The sequence below is a fragment of the Trachurus trachurus genome, assembly GCF_905171665.1.
Source record: "Trachurus trachurus genome assembly, chromosome: 23".
Lineage (NCBI taxonomy): Eukaryota > Metazoa > Chordata > Actinopteri > Carangiformes > Carangidae > Trachurus > Trachurus trachurus.
The window spans coordinates 18,800,228-18,817,633 of record NC_139912.1 but is presented as its reverse complement, the minus strand read 5'-3'; the positions used below and the strand labels follow the sequence as shown (position 1 = coordinate 18,817,633).

Genomic DNA, 17,406 nt, shown 5'->3' with positions numbered 1-17,406 from the left:
CTGAGTTTATGTAGAAACCTTTTGTTGATTCTTTGAAGGTTTTGAGCAAAATAAGACAAATGTTACATCACGATGCGTCTGAGAAAACACACTTCTCTGCTCATTGTGCTTTAATTGCAACACAACCATGAAATGAAATTCAGTCATAGAAAAAATAGGACATTTTACATGAGCCTGTGCTTGCTAGCTTCAAGTTTACTAGATACAGTTAAAGAGATAGTTCAACATTTTGGCAACTTCTATCACCGTAATCCCTATAGTGTTAGGAGTAGGTTCATTACCTTTAATTGTCGGCGCAAGCTGATTTTAGACCGTGGGGGCAGAGACGCAAGCGCTGCACAGCGCCTTGGCCTTTCCCTTATCAAACTCATCAAATACACAATCCAACAACTCCAAACCGCTCTAGTGGACAAGTTGTGACCTACACATTCACCAGGCTATGAAATAATCATTACATTACATTAGGATGTAACGAATTACGAGAGAGTTGTTTTTGAGGCAAGTGCAAGTAGTTCCGAGTATTTGCTTCATGTGTTGTAATGTTACATAATTATACATGATTATTTCATAGCGTGGTCAATGTGCAGGCCACAACTTGTCCACCAGAGTGTTTTGGAGTTGTTGGATTGTGTATTTGATGAGTTTGATGAGGGAAACGCAAAAATACCATACACCTCCATTGTGTTCGCTGAGCAGCTTGCGTCTCTGTCCCACTGATCTCAAAACAACATGCACCGACAATTAAAGGTAAAGAACATACTGCTGTCACTATAGGGATTATGGTGATAGGAGAATTTGCCAAAATGTTGAACTATCCCTTTCAGGGCAGGTAACAAAGGAGGGAGAGCCAAAGTAATGTCTCTACAACTTCTTTTCTCCCAATTTAAACTATAATCACATTAAACATTATTTTCCAAACAGTAAAGCAATGGCTGGATTTATTTGATTGGTTGTGTTTAGTACTGATCTGAAGTCAGTTGACCGTTTTCACCACTGACTGTATTACTCCACACATCAGTTCAGTCAGACAGGGCCACACATTGGTTTATTTGTGTGAAGGAATATTGTTATTCAACCGTTGAAAAATGGACTTCCAAAATAAAGGTCTCTTTGATCAAAGTGCAGAAAATTTTCAAAATAAAGCAAATACTTCAGCTCTTCTTCTACAGCACATTTGCTCCTGCTGCAGGTTAACACACTGAGCTCAGATCAGTCCCTCACACAACCTCAACTGTCACTTAAATCTCCAGATCAGTTCCACGTCCAGTCTCCCTACATTAACTTAATGTTATGTGTTCGTTGATGCATTTTCAGATTGTACGACTGCCTGAATCCCTTCCCGCATTCCACGCAGAGGAACGGTTTTTCCCCTGAATGTGTTCTCTGGTGTCTTTTAAGGCGGTTGGCACTGAGAAAGCTCTTGTCGCACTCGGTGCAGGAGTATGGCCGCACCCCGGTGTGGTAGCGCAGGTGGATGGTGAGGTAGCAAGACTGGGTGAACTTCTTGCCACAGTGAGGGCACTGGAAGGGCTTGTGGCCCGTGTGGAAGCGCTCGTGCTTGAGGAGCTCGGCGTGGGAAAAGAAGCCCTTCCCGCAGTCGGAGCAGAGGTACGGCCTCTCCCCCGAGTGGGTCAGCTCGTGCCTGACCAGAGTCGCCTTGTAGACGAAGCTCTTGTCGCACTGCGAGCAGCTGAAGACGTTCTCCCTGGTGTGGCAGCGCTCGTGCTTCTTCATGTTGCGCTCCCTCTTGAAGCTCTTGCCGCAGAAGGAGCACATGAAGGGCATCTCGGCCGAGTGGATCTTCATGTGGCTCAGCAGGCCGCCCTTGTAGAGGAAGCCCTTGCCGCACTGCGTGCACGTGTGCGGCCGCTCCTTCTGGTGGATGCGTTGGTGCGCGGTGAGGGCGGCTCGGTAGGCGAAGCTCTTACCGCAGTTGCAGGAGTGAACTCTTTCCTCCTGGTGCGTCTGGAGGTGCCTGTTGAGGTAGCTGGCGCAGCTGAAGCCCAGCTCACAGTGGGGGCATTTGTAGGAACGCTCCGCCTTGTCGGCGTCTTCGGCGTGGGTCTTCAGGTGCCTCACCAGCGCCGACTTCCAGGCGAAGGCGCGGCCGCACTCCGAACACAGGTACTCGCCGTTCTCCATGTGGCTGCTCTTGTGCTCCCTCTGAGCCAGCAGCGACTTGAAGAACTCCCCGCAGATCAGACACTCGTACTTGCGTCCGGTCTTGTGCGTCTGCTTGTGCCGCTCCAGCGACTGTTTGAAGGAGAAGCGTCTCCCGCACTGAGAGCACAGGAAGGGCTGCTCGCCCGTGTGGATGCGCTGATGGGCCTTCAGCAGCGACTGGAACCTGAAGCTCTTGTCGCAGTCTGGACAAGTGAAACGTCCTTCTTCATCAGCGACGGGCCGCAGGGAAGGTTTGTCCTCCTCGGCCTCAGAGTGAACGCTGTCGATGTGCTGCTGCACCTGCACCTCCTCTGAATGATGGAAGGAGCACATCGGACAGGAGAAAGCAGCTGATGAGACCTCCACTGCACAGCCTGATGGGGAAAAAATGAAATTAACATTCTGCTAAGAAACTAAGGTGAAAACAAAAGACATATACTGAAATAACCTGTAATGACACAAGAAAGAAAATAATATTTAAAACATCATCCCTCATACACCAGAGGGAGAAATGTTTTACTGAATATCAGTATGGCTGTCACTCAGTCACTTGAAAATCTCAAAAATGACCGCAGCCCACCTCTGACCTCATAAACAATACAGAGGCCAAATAATGCGTTCTTAGACTTGATGATAGAGATAGAACATTTAGGACTGAACTTAAAGGGATAGTTCAACATTTTTGAAAATTGGCCCATCGCCATGATCCCCCTAGTAATAGCAGTAGGTTCGTTACCTTTAATTGTTGGTCCAAGCTGCTTTTAGATCGGGGGAGAAGAATACCGAGCGGCGCAGCTACACTACGGAGGCTAATGGAATTTCTTGGTTTTGCTCATCAAACTCAGCAAATACACAACCAAAAAACTCAAAAACGCTGTGGTGGACAAGTTGTGACCTGCACATTCACCACGCTATGAGATAATAGCGGAAAGTTGCGAGATGGAGTTGTTTTAGAGGCAAAGTCGGACTTTACACTCTAGACGGCTGCTCGGCGGAGTGATTTCAAAAGCGCCTGTTTACTGCAGATACGTCCGTATACTACGGCACTGGCTGAGGTGCGCACACTGTGTCCCTCCGACCAGTGGTTCACTGAAGAAAGTAGTTCCGAGTATTTGCCTCACTTCTCTTAACTTTCCGCTATTATCTCATAGCGTGGTAAATGTGCAGGTCACAACTTGTCCACCACAGCGTTTTTGAGTTTTTTGGTTGTGTATTTGCTGAGTTTGATGAGCAAAACCAAGAAATTCCATTAGCCTCCGTAGTGTAGCTGCGCCGCTCGGTATTCTTCTCCCCCGATCTAAAAGCAGCTTGGACCAACAATTAAAGGTAACGAACCTACTGCTATTACTAGGGGGATCATGGCGATGGGCCAATTTTCAAAAATGTTGAACTATCCCTTTAAAGCAGAGGAACATGTAGGAAGCTCCACAGTCACTGAGGAGTTGAAGACATTGCTAATTGTAGGAGACAAATGAGGGGAGGAGTCTGACCATGAATGTTAAATTTTATTTTTTTCACAAAAATGATAACTATTTTGAAAATGATTTGACAACCCACTTGCAATACCTCCGGGGCCCACCAGGGGGCCACAGCCCACAGGTCGGGAGCATGGATTTATTATAATATAATAGATCCATGATTGGGAGTCACTGTCTTAGACTGAACAAACACATAACAAACTCTCAAATATGAAAATATTTCAACTTCAGTGAACACCTGAGACAATGTGTTGACAAAGTAGAAAAGGGTTTTGTGTTGCTTTGTGACATTGTAGTGTCAGTCCAGCTGCCAAACTTTGTGTTTGTGTTGGCGTAGCCAAATAAATGATGAAATAAACAAACAGATCAAAATCTGTCGTAATTTATTATGACAGGCTGACAGGCTTTAAGTTTACTTTTTTTTTTTTCAAAGGAATATTTTCAACTTATTCAACTTAAGTGTCATTTCGGTCATGGATGCATTACTGAATTATTACAAATTAATTGCTGGCCTTAATTTTTATCCAACTTATTTTTAATAATTATTAGTGTAATTGTGTGTAAAGTAACTTGTTGATTCAATTGTAAATTAAAAATCTATTGAACATGGTCTAAAAATGAACACTCACTTTCATCACTGTCCTTGGATAAGACCATGGATGAGCCATATGAGTGCTCTTCACTGCTGAAAAGAAAGAAGAAGAGATGCTTTAATCAACATAATTCAAATATGGACTGTTGCCATAACGATGTGTAAACCTGCAAATTATCATCATTGTACAAGGACAAAAAAAGTAGAAGTGGAGGACACAATATGTGAGACAGGACACATCAAAGATAATAAATAGGTGCAGATGTGTTTACCAGCTCAGAGGTAAAGGCTTCGGGGCTGGAGGCTCCACCTGCATCATCTTCTTCCTCTTCGTGGCCATGCGCTTCTGTAAGTTTATCACCTGAATCTTCATGGTCGGTTTGCGTTTGCGCCCACTGGTGCGGACCTTCGTGGGGGAGACGTGTTGATCGTCGAGCAGCTCTCCAGACTCCCTCTGAACTTCTGCAGCTTCTGGATCCTCATCGCTGTTGTCCTCTGCTCCCAGCTGGCAGTCGGGCTTCACCACCTCAACGGCATCCTCGCACACGTTTTCATCACTTATTACAAACTCTTGCTCATCTGTTTGTGCCTCTGTGGGCTCGTTAGCGCCGCAGTCGTCCGTGTGAGTCTTCAGGTGCTTTGCCAACGCCAGCTCCCACGTGAATTTCTGGTCGCATTGCTTACACACGTACGCACCGTCTTGCATGTGCGTTTGCTTGTGCTCCGTGCGGGCGGATAGGGAGTGGAAGGTCTCACCGCAGATGACGCAGTCGTACTTGCGTCCGGTTTTGTGCGTGTTCTTGTGCCGGTCGAGGGACTGTCTGAAAGAGAAGCAGCGGCCGCAGTCGTTGCAGCGGTGGGGGCGCTCGCCGGTGTGGATGACCCTGTGGGCGATCAGCGAGGAGGCAAACTTGAACTTCTTGTCGCAGTCTGGGCAGTCGTGAGGTCCTACGGGGACTCTGAGCTGGGAGGAAGCTGTATCGGCTTCTGGATGGATGTTTGGCAAACCGCTTTCATCCTTTTCTTGTGTCACCTCAACCTCCGCTTTACCCACTTCATCTCCCCCGGTCGCCTCCACAGGAAGCCCCTCCAGCGAGCCCTCAGCCACCGCGCTGCCGTCTGTGCCTCCGTAGCAGTGCTCTCCCACTACCACCTCCACGTCCGTGCTCGTGCCTAATTCGACCTCTGCATAATCTGTCACTGTGATTATTTCCACTGCCACGTCATCCACAAATGATACGGTGTGTGTTTGGTCGCTGAGGCCTTGCAGTGGATCTGATTGGTCTGGCTGCTCTGTAGTTTTTACCACTCTGCTAGTGGGAAGTACAGAGAGGGAGGAGAGGATGCTGTCGCCCATGCTGGAGGGTGGAACTGCACAATAAAGGATGAGAGTGAAGCAAAAGTTAATGTAATACGGCTTCATTGATAAATGACAGTGGTTACAGGAAGTGACTTACCATGTTGCTCTAGATGCCCCAGGCGTCTGTGGTGCTGGAGTAAATGATTCAGGTCTGTGGGCTCAGAGACCGACTGCACACAATCCTCCAACACAGAGCACTCAGCTCCGAGCCAGGAGGCAGTCTGTGAGAAAACACATAACAACTTTAAAGACAGGAAACAGGACACTTTTACACATGAATATGTGAGCCGCATGTTGCGATGTCATTATAACCTACTGTACCCCTCTCACCTGTGTGAGGTCAGGAACTGGCAGCAGCTGAGCTAGTCGACACAGAAACTCCCAGAATAGAGTCTGCAAATCACTGTCATAGAGCGCTCCATACTCTGCAGGGAAGACTTCCTGAAAGAGATGGAAAGACACCGTAATAAAAACATTTCACTGCAACGTAAATATACTAATACTTTAAAAATGCTTAAATTATTAGTGTTTTTTTTAATATTCCGCAATACATTTTCATTTAAAGGGATAATTCAGCTTTTTTTGAAGTGGGGTTGTATGAGGTACAAACAGGGCCGTATAGGGGAGAAAGGTGTAGTAGGGCCCACAAAAAACCCCAGTAGTCTAATCTTTGTATGACTGAATTATTCTGACTAATACTCATAGTAATGCTGCATTAGCATCAAAACAAAGTAGGCTAAATAAAAAATGATAATACATACGTAGTCTAAGAAAAAAAGTGGAAAAGTCAGGGGCCCACTTTAGTATTCTTTCAGGGGCCCCAGAATTCCTAGCAACGGCCCTGGGTACAAATGGCCACTAAGTATACTATCTGCAGTAAAGGTCTCTGTCCCCCCTACCACTGACAAACACATGGTGCTGAACCAAGACACAGGCAGTACACCGTTATCAATGAAGGACAATTAATCAGCGTATTTTCGCCGCCTATGAGAAGTCCAGTCTTAAAATAATACACCAGTTCAAGAGAACAATCTAAAGTAAAAATCTACAATGCATCAGCTGGTCGGAAAAATGTTTGTTTATCTGGAACTACCCATTGACAACAGTTTACTGCCTGCGTATCGGTGCAGCACAATGCACTGGTGCTTCTCAGTGGAGGGGGGGCAGAGTCCTTTCTACTGCATCTAATGTAGGCTACTTGATGGCCTTTTGAACCTCATACAACCCCACTTTTGAAAAAGCTGAACAATCCCTTTAAATGTCTGAAAGATGTGATCTGCAATTTTATCTGCCCAGCAGAGGTAAATTTGTACATTTGCCCTCAGGCCAATCCATTTGGTGGCAGACCAGAGCATAGTCAAAACATAATTTGAGGGACTGACTGATAAGGAAGAATGGGATTGGAATTTGCTTTCTTAGTGTTCACATGTTCCACAGTCACATATAAGTTTAAATCATTAACTAGACTAGTGACTGGACTACAACAGTAGCATCAGTCAAGTAATGTAGCTGACTGACTGGCTTAGTGATTATGTTTTAACCACTGGTTGGCTGAGAGCCTCATCACTCATGGTTGGAGGTTTTAGTGCAAATAATAACAATTTAACAATAACAAGTAGCTGGTGTGACAGCTCTGATTAGAGTGTTAAATGACATAAGGCTGAACACTGACTCAGGCAAGGTGTCAGTTCTGGTCATGTTGGATCTCAGTGCTGCGTTTGACACTGTGGATCACAGTATACTGCTGGACAGGTTGGAAACCTGGGCAGGACTCAGCGGGACAGTCCTAAAATGGTTCAGGTCCTACTTAGAGGAACGGAGTTATTTTGTGACCATTGGTAGTTATCAATCCGATCGAGTGGCTATGACATGTGGAGTTCCTCAGGGGTCAGTCCTTGGACCCCTTCTATTCAACCTGTATATGCTGCCTTTGGGTCAAATTCTACAGAACTCTAATGTCAACTATCATAGTTATGCAGATGACACACAGATATATCTTGCACTGTCTCCAGATGACTGCAGTCCAATAGAGTCATTATGTCACTGTTTAGAGCAAGTCAAAAATTGGATGAGCCAAAATTTCCTTCAGTTAAATCAAGAAAAAACTGAGGTCATTGTTTTTGGAAATAAAGAGAAGAGGGTTGTTGTCAGTAAACACCTTGAGTCACTGTCTTTAGAAACTAAAGACCAAGTCCGAAATCTTGGCGTGCTGATAGACTCAGATCTGACCTTCAACAGCCATATCAAATCAGTCACCAAATCAGCCTTTTATCAACTGAAGAACATATCCAGAATTAAGGGTTTTATGTCCCAAACTGATCAGGAGAAGCTGATTCATGCTTTTATCTCCAGTAGACTAGACTACTGTAACGGCCTTCTGACTGGTCTCCCCCAAAAAAGTATCAAACAGCTGCAGCTCATTCAGAACGCTGCAGCTCGAGTTTTAACCAGAACAAAGAGATCAGATCACATCACCCCGGTTCTTAAGACCTTACATTGGCTCCCAGTCAGCTACAGAATAGATTTTAAAGTTCTGCTACTGGTTTACAAATCACTGAATGGTTTAGGTCCAGAATACATGAATGACATGTTAGTAGGATATAAACCCAGTAGAGCTCTGAGATCTACTGACTCAGGTCAGATAGTGGAGCTCAGAGTTCAGACCAGACATGGTGAAGCAGCATTTAGCTGTTATGCTGCACACAAGTGGAACAAACTACCAGCAGAACTGAAATCAGCCCCAACTGTAAGCACTTTTAAATCCAGGTTAAAAACATTTCTCTTTTCACGTGCTTATAGCTGAGAACTTAAAACTTTATCTATTTTCTTTTCTTTTACTTGTATTTGCTCTTGCTTTTAACCCTGTTTTTAGTGTTTTTATTCTGTCTTATGTTTTTTTTTTTTTTTTTTTTTTTTTTTTTTTTTTTTTTTTAATGTTTCTTTTATTTTACTTTTATTTGCTCTTGCATTTAACTCTGTTTTTATTGTTTTGTTTGTTTTTATTCTGTCTTATGCTTCTTTTTTTTTTTTTTAAATGTTTTGTCTTTATGTAAAGCACATTGAGTTGCCTTGGTATGAAATGCGCTATATAAATAAAGATGCCTTGCCTTGCCTTGCCTTGCCTTGACAGCTGCAGTCTGACAACTAGACACAACTTCTCTAAATGTAGCCACTTCTTTGAGTGACGCTGTCTTACCGAGAAAAAGTCTCGTCTCTCTTCAGGATCTTTGAGGAGAGTCTGGATCAGCTCACGGAACTTAACTGCTGCTTCCTCTTCCTCTTTGATCTGCAATTAGAGCGAGAGAAAATGACACATATAAAGGTTTACTAATAACAGCTGAGGCAGGACCTGAAGGATTTGTTGACCTGTTAATGATGATAATGTTCATTTAGATAAACAAATACTGTGCTAAGACATTAAATAAGAAAAAATGAAACAAGTTCATCCAGAGCAGACACACTTACATTTCCCTGTGTGGGGTGCTGTGATTTAATCTTGTCCAGGTGAGATAAGATGTCATTTTCCACAAGTTCATCACGTCTGCATAACTCTAGGATGTACTATTTATGGAAAAACAATCAAAACACTGCATCAAAGTAGTTCTGTGTTCACATATCCTTAGCTTTCTTAAAATATCTACTCCATCTATTTTCTGCATTTTGTAAAGGAAAATATATCTGAGAATGCTTTTTGTTCTCCACTCACCCTAGCTCTTAATCCAAGGTTAAGTTGTGCCCTGTGCTTGTACATTAGCAGCTCTGGTACCATGTCCATTACCACAGAGACAAACTCCGCCACTTTCCAGTAGTTCATGATGTCCTGTGTCTTCAGCACCTGCCACATGGAAGCTGCCATGAGCTGAAAAGGTGGGACGAGGAGGCGCAGCGACGCCAGAGGTAAGGGCTCATCTGGAAAACAAGCACAAGATCACACTGAGATTCCACTGAGTTCACCTTTCTGACCCAGTTATTATTATTTAACTAAGATGAGTGGCCCTGGGGCTGTTATCTCAGAAGTCTATGAAATGTTAATTTGATGTGACACTTTTTATATTTTTATTTCATGTTTCATAAATTGTATACAATTGTGTATAGCAATGACAGTAATATAAACATTAAGATAACAACCGGTCCACAGATCGTCTCTACACAGGTTGCAGAGTGCTTTTGTTCAACAACCAACAACCAACCAACACCATTGTGTTTTGAACGCAACTCTGCCGGAAACGCTGAGTGCTATGTTCAATAGCCACAATGTTCTGCAATTCAGTTAGCTAACTTTTACCATGCAAGTCTACATAGAGTGCAGGACGTGTTCGTATCCCATGTAAAATATATATGTAGTGCAGAGTATGTCAATGTAAAGTTACAACGCGAAGACAAGGCAGTAAGCTAGCTAACTGGCTTAATTTAGCTCAAATAAAAAAGTGGTATTGACAAAACTTACTGAACTATCAACAACCCAAGATGTAAAAATAAAAATGTTTATGCTCGTGTTTAGTTTGTCAGTAAACCAACCTTTACAAACGGCAGTGAAAACACCTGAGTCCATCTTCACACACCGGTGTTGAAAAGTTTATAAAGCTGTGGTTAGCTGCTGTTAGCTGCCGGCTAGCTCCACAGCCACAGCTGCTGCCACTGTCACAGACACTGGGCGACCACGGAGTGACCGGGGAGGCTGCACATCTACAGCTGCAACATCTCCACTCACAGACACAGGACCCGTCCCACTGACACATAGGAATAACCACAATAACCATAAACACTGTGCAAATGATTGTTAGCCACAGCTTCTGCTTCTTCTTCTGTTTTATTTAGACTCTGCGGCAGAACGACTTGTTCTTCCTTTTTATCACCGCCACCTGCTGGAGGTGTAGTGCACGTGCACCGCTCCTGGACAGGTAAAAACAGCAGTCACAGTGGCCTAGTGATTGATGTTTATATTGATTTCCTTTTATCTTATTTCTGTTTTGTTTGTTTTTTTCACATGCAGATTATTTTTCTGATTACTTTTGGTTTATTTAGATTTTTTCCATCTTCTCTTATTCTGATGGCATTTTATTATCTAAGTATGAATAGTCTGCTCTTGTTTCTTGATTTGATAGTTTTTAAATTATTTGTATTATAGTGGCCCACATGTACTGCTTCTTTCTTTTTCATCAACTTTATTATTGATTTACAAAATACATTAACAGTGCATCAAACCATATGATGAGCATAATAACAACTGGATAACAAATAGACGTGACAACAAAATAAATGCATAGGCTACATAAATAGAAATAATAATAAAAAATATATTATAATAATAATAATAATTTTTAAAAAAGTAAGATACACCAGGGGACATGAGCAATGCAAATTAAATTGAATTAAATATATTAAAGTGGGAGCACAGATTTATAGTTTTGATAGCTTTCTTGTTATTAGCAGAGGATACTGACTTGAAATAGCCTACACCTCCAGTTCTTTCATGAAAACACAAAAAATGTGTTTTACTTGGGCAAATTTACACTTGTGGATGTAAAACCTTCCACATGTAGGCCCTACTGCTCCTGAACACCGCGCTGTGCATGACTTGACGTCAGTGACCAGCTTTACTGTCTGACACACTGGTCCTTGGTCAGCTGCGCTCCGGTCCTCCTCATGGAGCCAGGCTGTCCCCCTGAGTCCTCGGCTCTGGAGCGCTTACCTTTCAACAACACCGCCCTGAAGAAGCTGCCGGTGGATGACACAGGCCAACCCGGGTCTCGGACGGTACCGGCGGCGTGTTTCTCCCGGATCAGGACTCTTCAGCCCCTGCTCCGTCCACACTTCGTGGCCCTGTCCGAGTCAGCTCTGGCTCTGCTCGGCCTGAGCGTGCAGGATGTGCTGGCCGACCCTCTGGCCCCGGGCTATCTGAGCGGCTCCAGGCTGCTGCCGGGCTCCCAGCCGGCCGCGCACTGCTACTGCGGCCACCAGTTCGGGCTGTTCGCGGGTCAGCTGGGAGATGGAGCTGTGAGGTACCTGGGGGAGGTAGAGTCTGGTACTCCAGGGCGATGGGAGATTCAGGTTAAAGGTGCAGGGGTCACACCTTACTCCAGGTAAGTTTATTCCCCCTAACATTTTATTTATTTATTTATTATTTATTAGAAGGATTTTAATTAATGCATTGTGAAGATAAGAGCTTTTGGAGCTGGTCATAATCCTCTCAGGAACAGGATATAACCCAGGGACAAAATAACAACTAACATTTTGCCTCACCAAGTGACAATAAGAGAATTCAAGTGACAAAGCAAAATATCCATAAGCCTCACTCACCAGAGGCATGTGAATGCATTAACCCAGGGAGAGCTGCTTAAGAGCTTAACTGCTTGGCTCACATCAAACATGTCCCCACTGTTTAACACCAGTGTGCTCAGGTTACAGGCTGATTTACTCTGTGAAACACACACAGGTGTAGTGTTTGAGGCAGATATCTGGCCTTGATTTTTCCCACAGCCACCTATGATAAGTGCTTTCTCAGACAGTGTATAGTTGGTCATGATTGTAAACCTAACATTTTACCATCCGCTGCAGGCTTCATGTCCTTAATGGGTGGAGTTTGACCAGTTTTTAAAATGTCAGCAACTTGTTAATTAAACAGAAACGCAAGAGAAAGAGTTGAAAGCAGTGTTTTTCAACCTTTGGGTCGGGACCCACGTCGCCTGGAATTCAAATGGGGTCGCCTGAAAAGTCTAGTAATTGATAAAAATAAATGATTAAAACCACGCACAATCTTAAGCAATTGTATTCTATACTTTCACTTTCTTGAATATAAATTGAGTTCAAATGCAGCATATAAAAAAATATCTGAGCTGGTGCATCTTGATTGACGGCAAATCAGAAAATGTGGTCACAAGCCAAAAAAGGTTGGGAACCACTGGATACAGATACCAGCCAGTGTGTGACAGTCACGTTTTGTTTCCTCAGAGATGGCGATGGCAGGAAGGTGCTTCGCTCCAGCATCAGAGAGTTCCTGTGCAGCGAGGCCATGGCTGCCCTCAGAATACCCAGCACCCGCGCAGCCTCCCTCGTGACCTCTGACCTCTACGTGAGCAGAGATCCACTCAACAGTGGCAAACGCGTACCTGAGCGCTGCTCGGTCGTCCTGCGCCTCGCCCCTTCCTTCATTAGGTTTGAATAGTTTTTACACTTTAATCAGTTCACAATAATTTTCTTTCAAAATGGTATCTGGAGAATATGTTTTCTTTTCTTTTTAAATCAAGTCTCCCTTCCCTTTTTTAAGGTTTGGATCCTTTGAGATCTTTCTGGGTCGAGATGGATTCTCAGGCCTGCAGGGTCCCAGTGCTGGGCGGTATGACATTCGCTCTCAGCTGCTGGACTACGTTGTTGAGACTTTCTATCCTGACATTCAGCAGGCTCATAGCAACCGCAAAAACAGAAATCTGGCTTTTTTCAGAGAGGTGAGTGAGTCTGTTTTAGTGGGTTTCATTGATTCTGATGTTTTAGCATTATGATCATAAAGTTGAACCTGTTTATCTCCAGGTGATGATACGAACAGCCAAGCTAGTGGCCCAGTGGCAATGTGTTGGATTTTGTCACGGCGTCCTTAATACAGACAACATGAGCATCTTGGGTCTAACTTTGGATTATGGCCCGTTTGGTTTTATGGACAGGTAAGATGCTGATAGAGAGTGTCTTTTTTGTGTGACAAACAACTATTATAATTATTTAGATTAGATTAGATTAGATTAGATTAGATTAGATTAGATTAGATATCTTTATTATCATCATACAAAGCATGACGAAATTATTGCCACCCATGAACGGCGCATAAATAGATAAAAACATAAAGTACGAAAATGTACACAATTTAAATAAAACAATAAAACACAACACATCAATAGCACTCTTAGAGTGCACTATCTGGCCTAATCAGCCCGACGTTGGCTCCAAGTGAGCCCTTGTGTTCAATGTGATCCATGAGGACCAGACTCGCTCAGTGACAGGTTCAGAGTTCTGACAGCCCACGGATAGAAGCTGTTCTTTAGCCTGTTTGTTCTGCTCCTCAGGGACCTGAAGCGTCTGCCTGACGGCAGCAGGTTGAACAGATGCTGACCAGGGTGGGAAGTGTCCGCAGATATTTTCCGAGCTCTGCTCAGGCACCGGGAGCTGGCAATGTCCTCCAGCGGGGGGAGAGAGCAGCCAATGATGCTGATTTTCAGATATGCCCTAATAAAAATGGCTATAAAGTAGATCATGAGTGTTAAAATACTCCCACTTGTGTTTCAGGTTTGATCCAGATTTTATCTGCAACGCCTCAGACAAGAGAGGGCGGTACTCGTACCAAGCCCAGCCGTCGGTGTGCCGCTGGAACCTGGCTCGCCTGGCCGAAGCGCTGGGCTCCGAGCTGGATCTCCCTGAGGCAGGAGGTATCCTGGACGACTTCATGCCCACATACGAAGCCTTCTACCTGGGCATCATGAGGAAGAAGCTGGGCCTGGTGAGACGAGAAGAGGCAGGGGACAGTGAGCTGGTATCGGACCTGCTGCGTGTTATGCACAACACTGGTATTGTTGGTATATTTTCAGTTCTGATTACATTATTTAGATTATACTTAATTACATTATTTACATCATATTAGTTTTATTTTATTCATATTTATCTTATTTATTCTATTTATAAGGCCTGTTTAGGAACAACAAGGAGACATTCCACTACATGTTACTCTGTGACTTGTGTATTTAACAAATTAAGTAATCTTGGTACAGGGACTTGGAAGATGTTGATGATAGCTGGAAATGTTTGGCACTTCAACAGGATAGCTTACATGCAACTTTTACTATATCCTCTGTTATTTGTTATGTGATTTTGCTCCTATCTGATGCTTCTTCAGGTGCAGACTTCACCAACACCTTCCGCCTGCTGAGCCGTGTCCCCTGGCCAGAGGAGGGCGACAGTGAGAGGGCAACAGTGGGACCAGTAGTGGACCTCATCCTACAGCAGTGTTCCTCAATTGAGGAGCTTAAGGTGGCTAATAAGCCAACTATGGAGGACCGGTGAGGGAGTGTATGGTGGTTGGATATATGTATGTTCTGCAGCTCTAACATGAGCATAAAGTTTATCTCTGTGCCACCATACACACCCACTGAATGTACAGTTAACCCCTCCCGAGCGGAGTGCTGATTTGAAATGATTAAATGTCCTGTCATTTTATTTGTCTTTCTTTCACATGCTGCTAGCATTATGGGGGGAAAGCTTATGAGGAGAATATGTAAGTTAAATGTGCTTTTTTGTGGGACATGGTTGGATTTATGCAGGAAAACAATTGCAGCCTTACAGATTCAACATTAAGCATTTTTCCTTCTCCCCTCTTATTCCCTGTTTCCAGAGAATTAGCGATGATCCTGTCCATGGCGCAAACCAACCCAGCCATGTTTAGCATGGTGGCAGACAGGCCAGGTGTGGCCCAGCAGCTGGAACGGATGGGCCGGCTGAAGGAGCTGCTGGAGACGGATCAAAATGAGCTCAAGGAGAAGCAGCGGGATGACTGGATTCACTGGGTTTGCCAATACAGGTAAGAAAAAAAATTATATAAAAATAATACATTTGTATGAAGAGAAACTAAGACATTTTCCTATTTGTGTATGCACAATATAAAAGGAGGGGAGAAGATCACTCTGTGTTATGTCTTGTCAATTTAAAGGTGCTATAGGTGAATTATGTTTGCAACCACACATGGTTTCTGGGAGCAGGTGGTGGAGTTGTGTTTACCAGTTAGACCAAGCCCTCTGACCCGCCCACTACTTCTTCATGGTCTTGTGCTGATGAGGGCAGACTGGGCTCACTAGGCTATCACCAGACAGGAAAGGAAAGAAAGTTAGAGAAGAAATTAGACATATGACATTGTTTTCCACTGCACTACACGTTTCTTGGGTAATAAAGGAACAATATTTGATGCTGAACCTGTACAATTTCTCCCTCAGTGACAAGTAAACAGCTATTAGTGCTGGAAACATAGATATTGCCATATGTATTTAGAGCTATACTAATGAAAATTTGTAAACTAGACTGATGAACAATCAAAGGTTTGTTGATGTGGCACATGAACAGGAAACTCAAGGAAGCTTTTTAACATTATAACGGAATCAGCATTTTGGAGTTGGATTGTGTATTTGATGAGTTTGATGAGGCAAACCAAGAAATCCCATGAGCCTCCGTAGCTTGCGGCTCTGTTCCACCGTTCTAAAAATAGCTTGTACCGACAATTAAAGGTACCGAACCTACTCCTATGACTATAGGGATAATGGCAATGGGCCAATTGGCCAAAATGTTGAACTATCCCTTTAAATATTTATTTGTGTCATTGTCCTGTAACTGTCTGGGTTATTGTAATGTTTTTCATGTTATGTGTGGACCCCAGGAAGTTTATTTCATTTAATGGGGATCCTGATAAACTTAAATTTAAGCTGCTTTAATCATTTTCTCAGTCGGTCTAAATGAACACAGAGCTGAGGCAGGACTCCTTCTTGTGCTGCATTAACAGGAGGCGTTTATCCAAGGAGTGTGATGGCACGACTGACTTGTCTCTCATCAAAAACGAGAGGCTGAGTGCGATGAACAGCAACAACCCCCAGGTCGTCCTACGCAACTACATCGCCCAGAATGCAATTCAAGCTGCAGAAAAGGGCGACTTCTCTGAGGTCAGGAGGCCTTTAATATGTTTTATTGATCCACTAGCAGGTGCATTAAAGCAGCCACTATCTACAGAGTTCACTGGTGTTTTCCTTTTTTGTCATTTAAGTTTCTATTCAATATTTTATGCCAACATCATACAAAAGACATCGGACTTCAACACAAACATCACAATAGTAAACAAAAATATACAGAAAAAAGAAAAAGAAGAGAGAGAAAAAAAATAAAAATAAAAACAAAAACACACAAATCACAGCCCATAAACAGCGCAGCAAATCTCCCAGCACTAAACACCATGGTCACCGGAAAAAAAAAATACAGTATATATACACACTGGTGTTTTCCCATGGGAAATTGGTCCGATAAGTGTTTATTGTATGGTCATGTCTCTATGCCATAAATAAAACAGCACATGGCTTCAGTGACTGGGAGGAATTAGGAGTCAGTTAGAAGCAGAAGTGGCTGTTAATGCTGCTTTAATGGACACTGACAATGCTGTTTTTGTTCACAACATTTCTGCTGAAAATGAATGGTCATGTCATGTGTACTCCTGCTCTGTAGGTCAACAGGGTCCTCAAAGCTCTGGAGAAACCATACTCTGATGCATTCGGACCGGCACCTTCGGATGGAGCCAGTGCAGGCAGGGAGAAGGAGAAGAGAGGGAGGGATGTGACTGTTGGATATGACAGGAAACCTCCTGCCTGGGCACAAAGAATTTGTATCACCTGATCCTCATAGAGCCTCCCAGGCCGCTGATGGAGGGAGGTCTGTTGTCACCGCTGGACCACACTGTGTCCATTTCCACCTCAGACTTTCCCCCATGCTGCCTGAAAGGAGGATGATGTGTGTGTATGTGTGTTCCAGGGTTCATTAGTGTGTCCAAAGATCAGTGTTTGTCTGCTCATATGCTTTTATTGCAGTGTATAAAGTTTTATACATCAAAGGTTGATAAACTAGTTTAGTTTAGTCTTGTTAAAGATACATAGTTAATCATAATGGGTTTATTTTGATTATTAATTTACTCAACAGAATGAGCTGACACCTACACAAAGTCATTGAATATACTGATGAAGTTTGACGGCTCAGTCTAAAAGTCATGCAAAGACCTGTCTGAGTCTGAGGTACCAGGAACACAC

The 17,406-nt window shown here is 43.6% G+C and overlaps 2 protein-coding genes across 2 annotated transcripts; one reads left to right on the top strand and one right to left on the bottom strand.

Moving 5' to 3' along the window:
• Positions 1-1,272: 1,272 nt before the first annotated feature.
• LOC311006590 (uncharacterized protein) lies at positions 1,273-11,168 on the bottom strand (the record flags this gene model as incomplete). Its single annotated transcript, XM_083999441.1, has 9 exons — positions 1,273-2,537; positions 4,271-4,326; positions 4,506-5,604; positions 5,691-5,814; positions 5,924-6,034; positions 8,790-8,879; positions 9,059-9,154; positions 9,300-9,502; positions 11,144-11,168. 9 exons carry the CDS (start codon positions 11,166-11,168, stop codon positions 1,273-1,275), a joined length of 3,069 nt encoding a protein of 1,022 aa, XP_083855567.1.
• Positions 11,169-11,239: 71 nt separating this feature from the next.
• selenoo2 (selenoprotein O2) lies at positions 11,240-17,127 on the top strand (the record flags this gene model as incomplete). The annotated part of the gene is made up of 9 exons (XM_083999440.1): positions 11,240-11,676; positions 12,545-12,748; positions 12,861-13,038; positions 13,121-13,251; positions 13,868-14,145; positions 14,472-14,634; positions 14,967-15,152; positions 16,122-16,278; positions 16,832-17,127. The coding sequence occupies 9 exons, from the start codon at positions 11,240-11,242 to the stop codon at positions 16,997-16,999; spliced, it is 1,902 nt and encodes a 633-aa protein (XP_083855566.1). The 3' UTR covers positions 17,000-17,127.
• Positions 17,128-17,406: the final 279 nt, after the last annotated feature.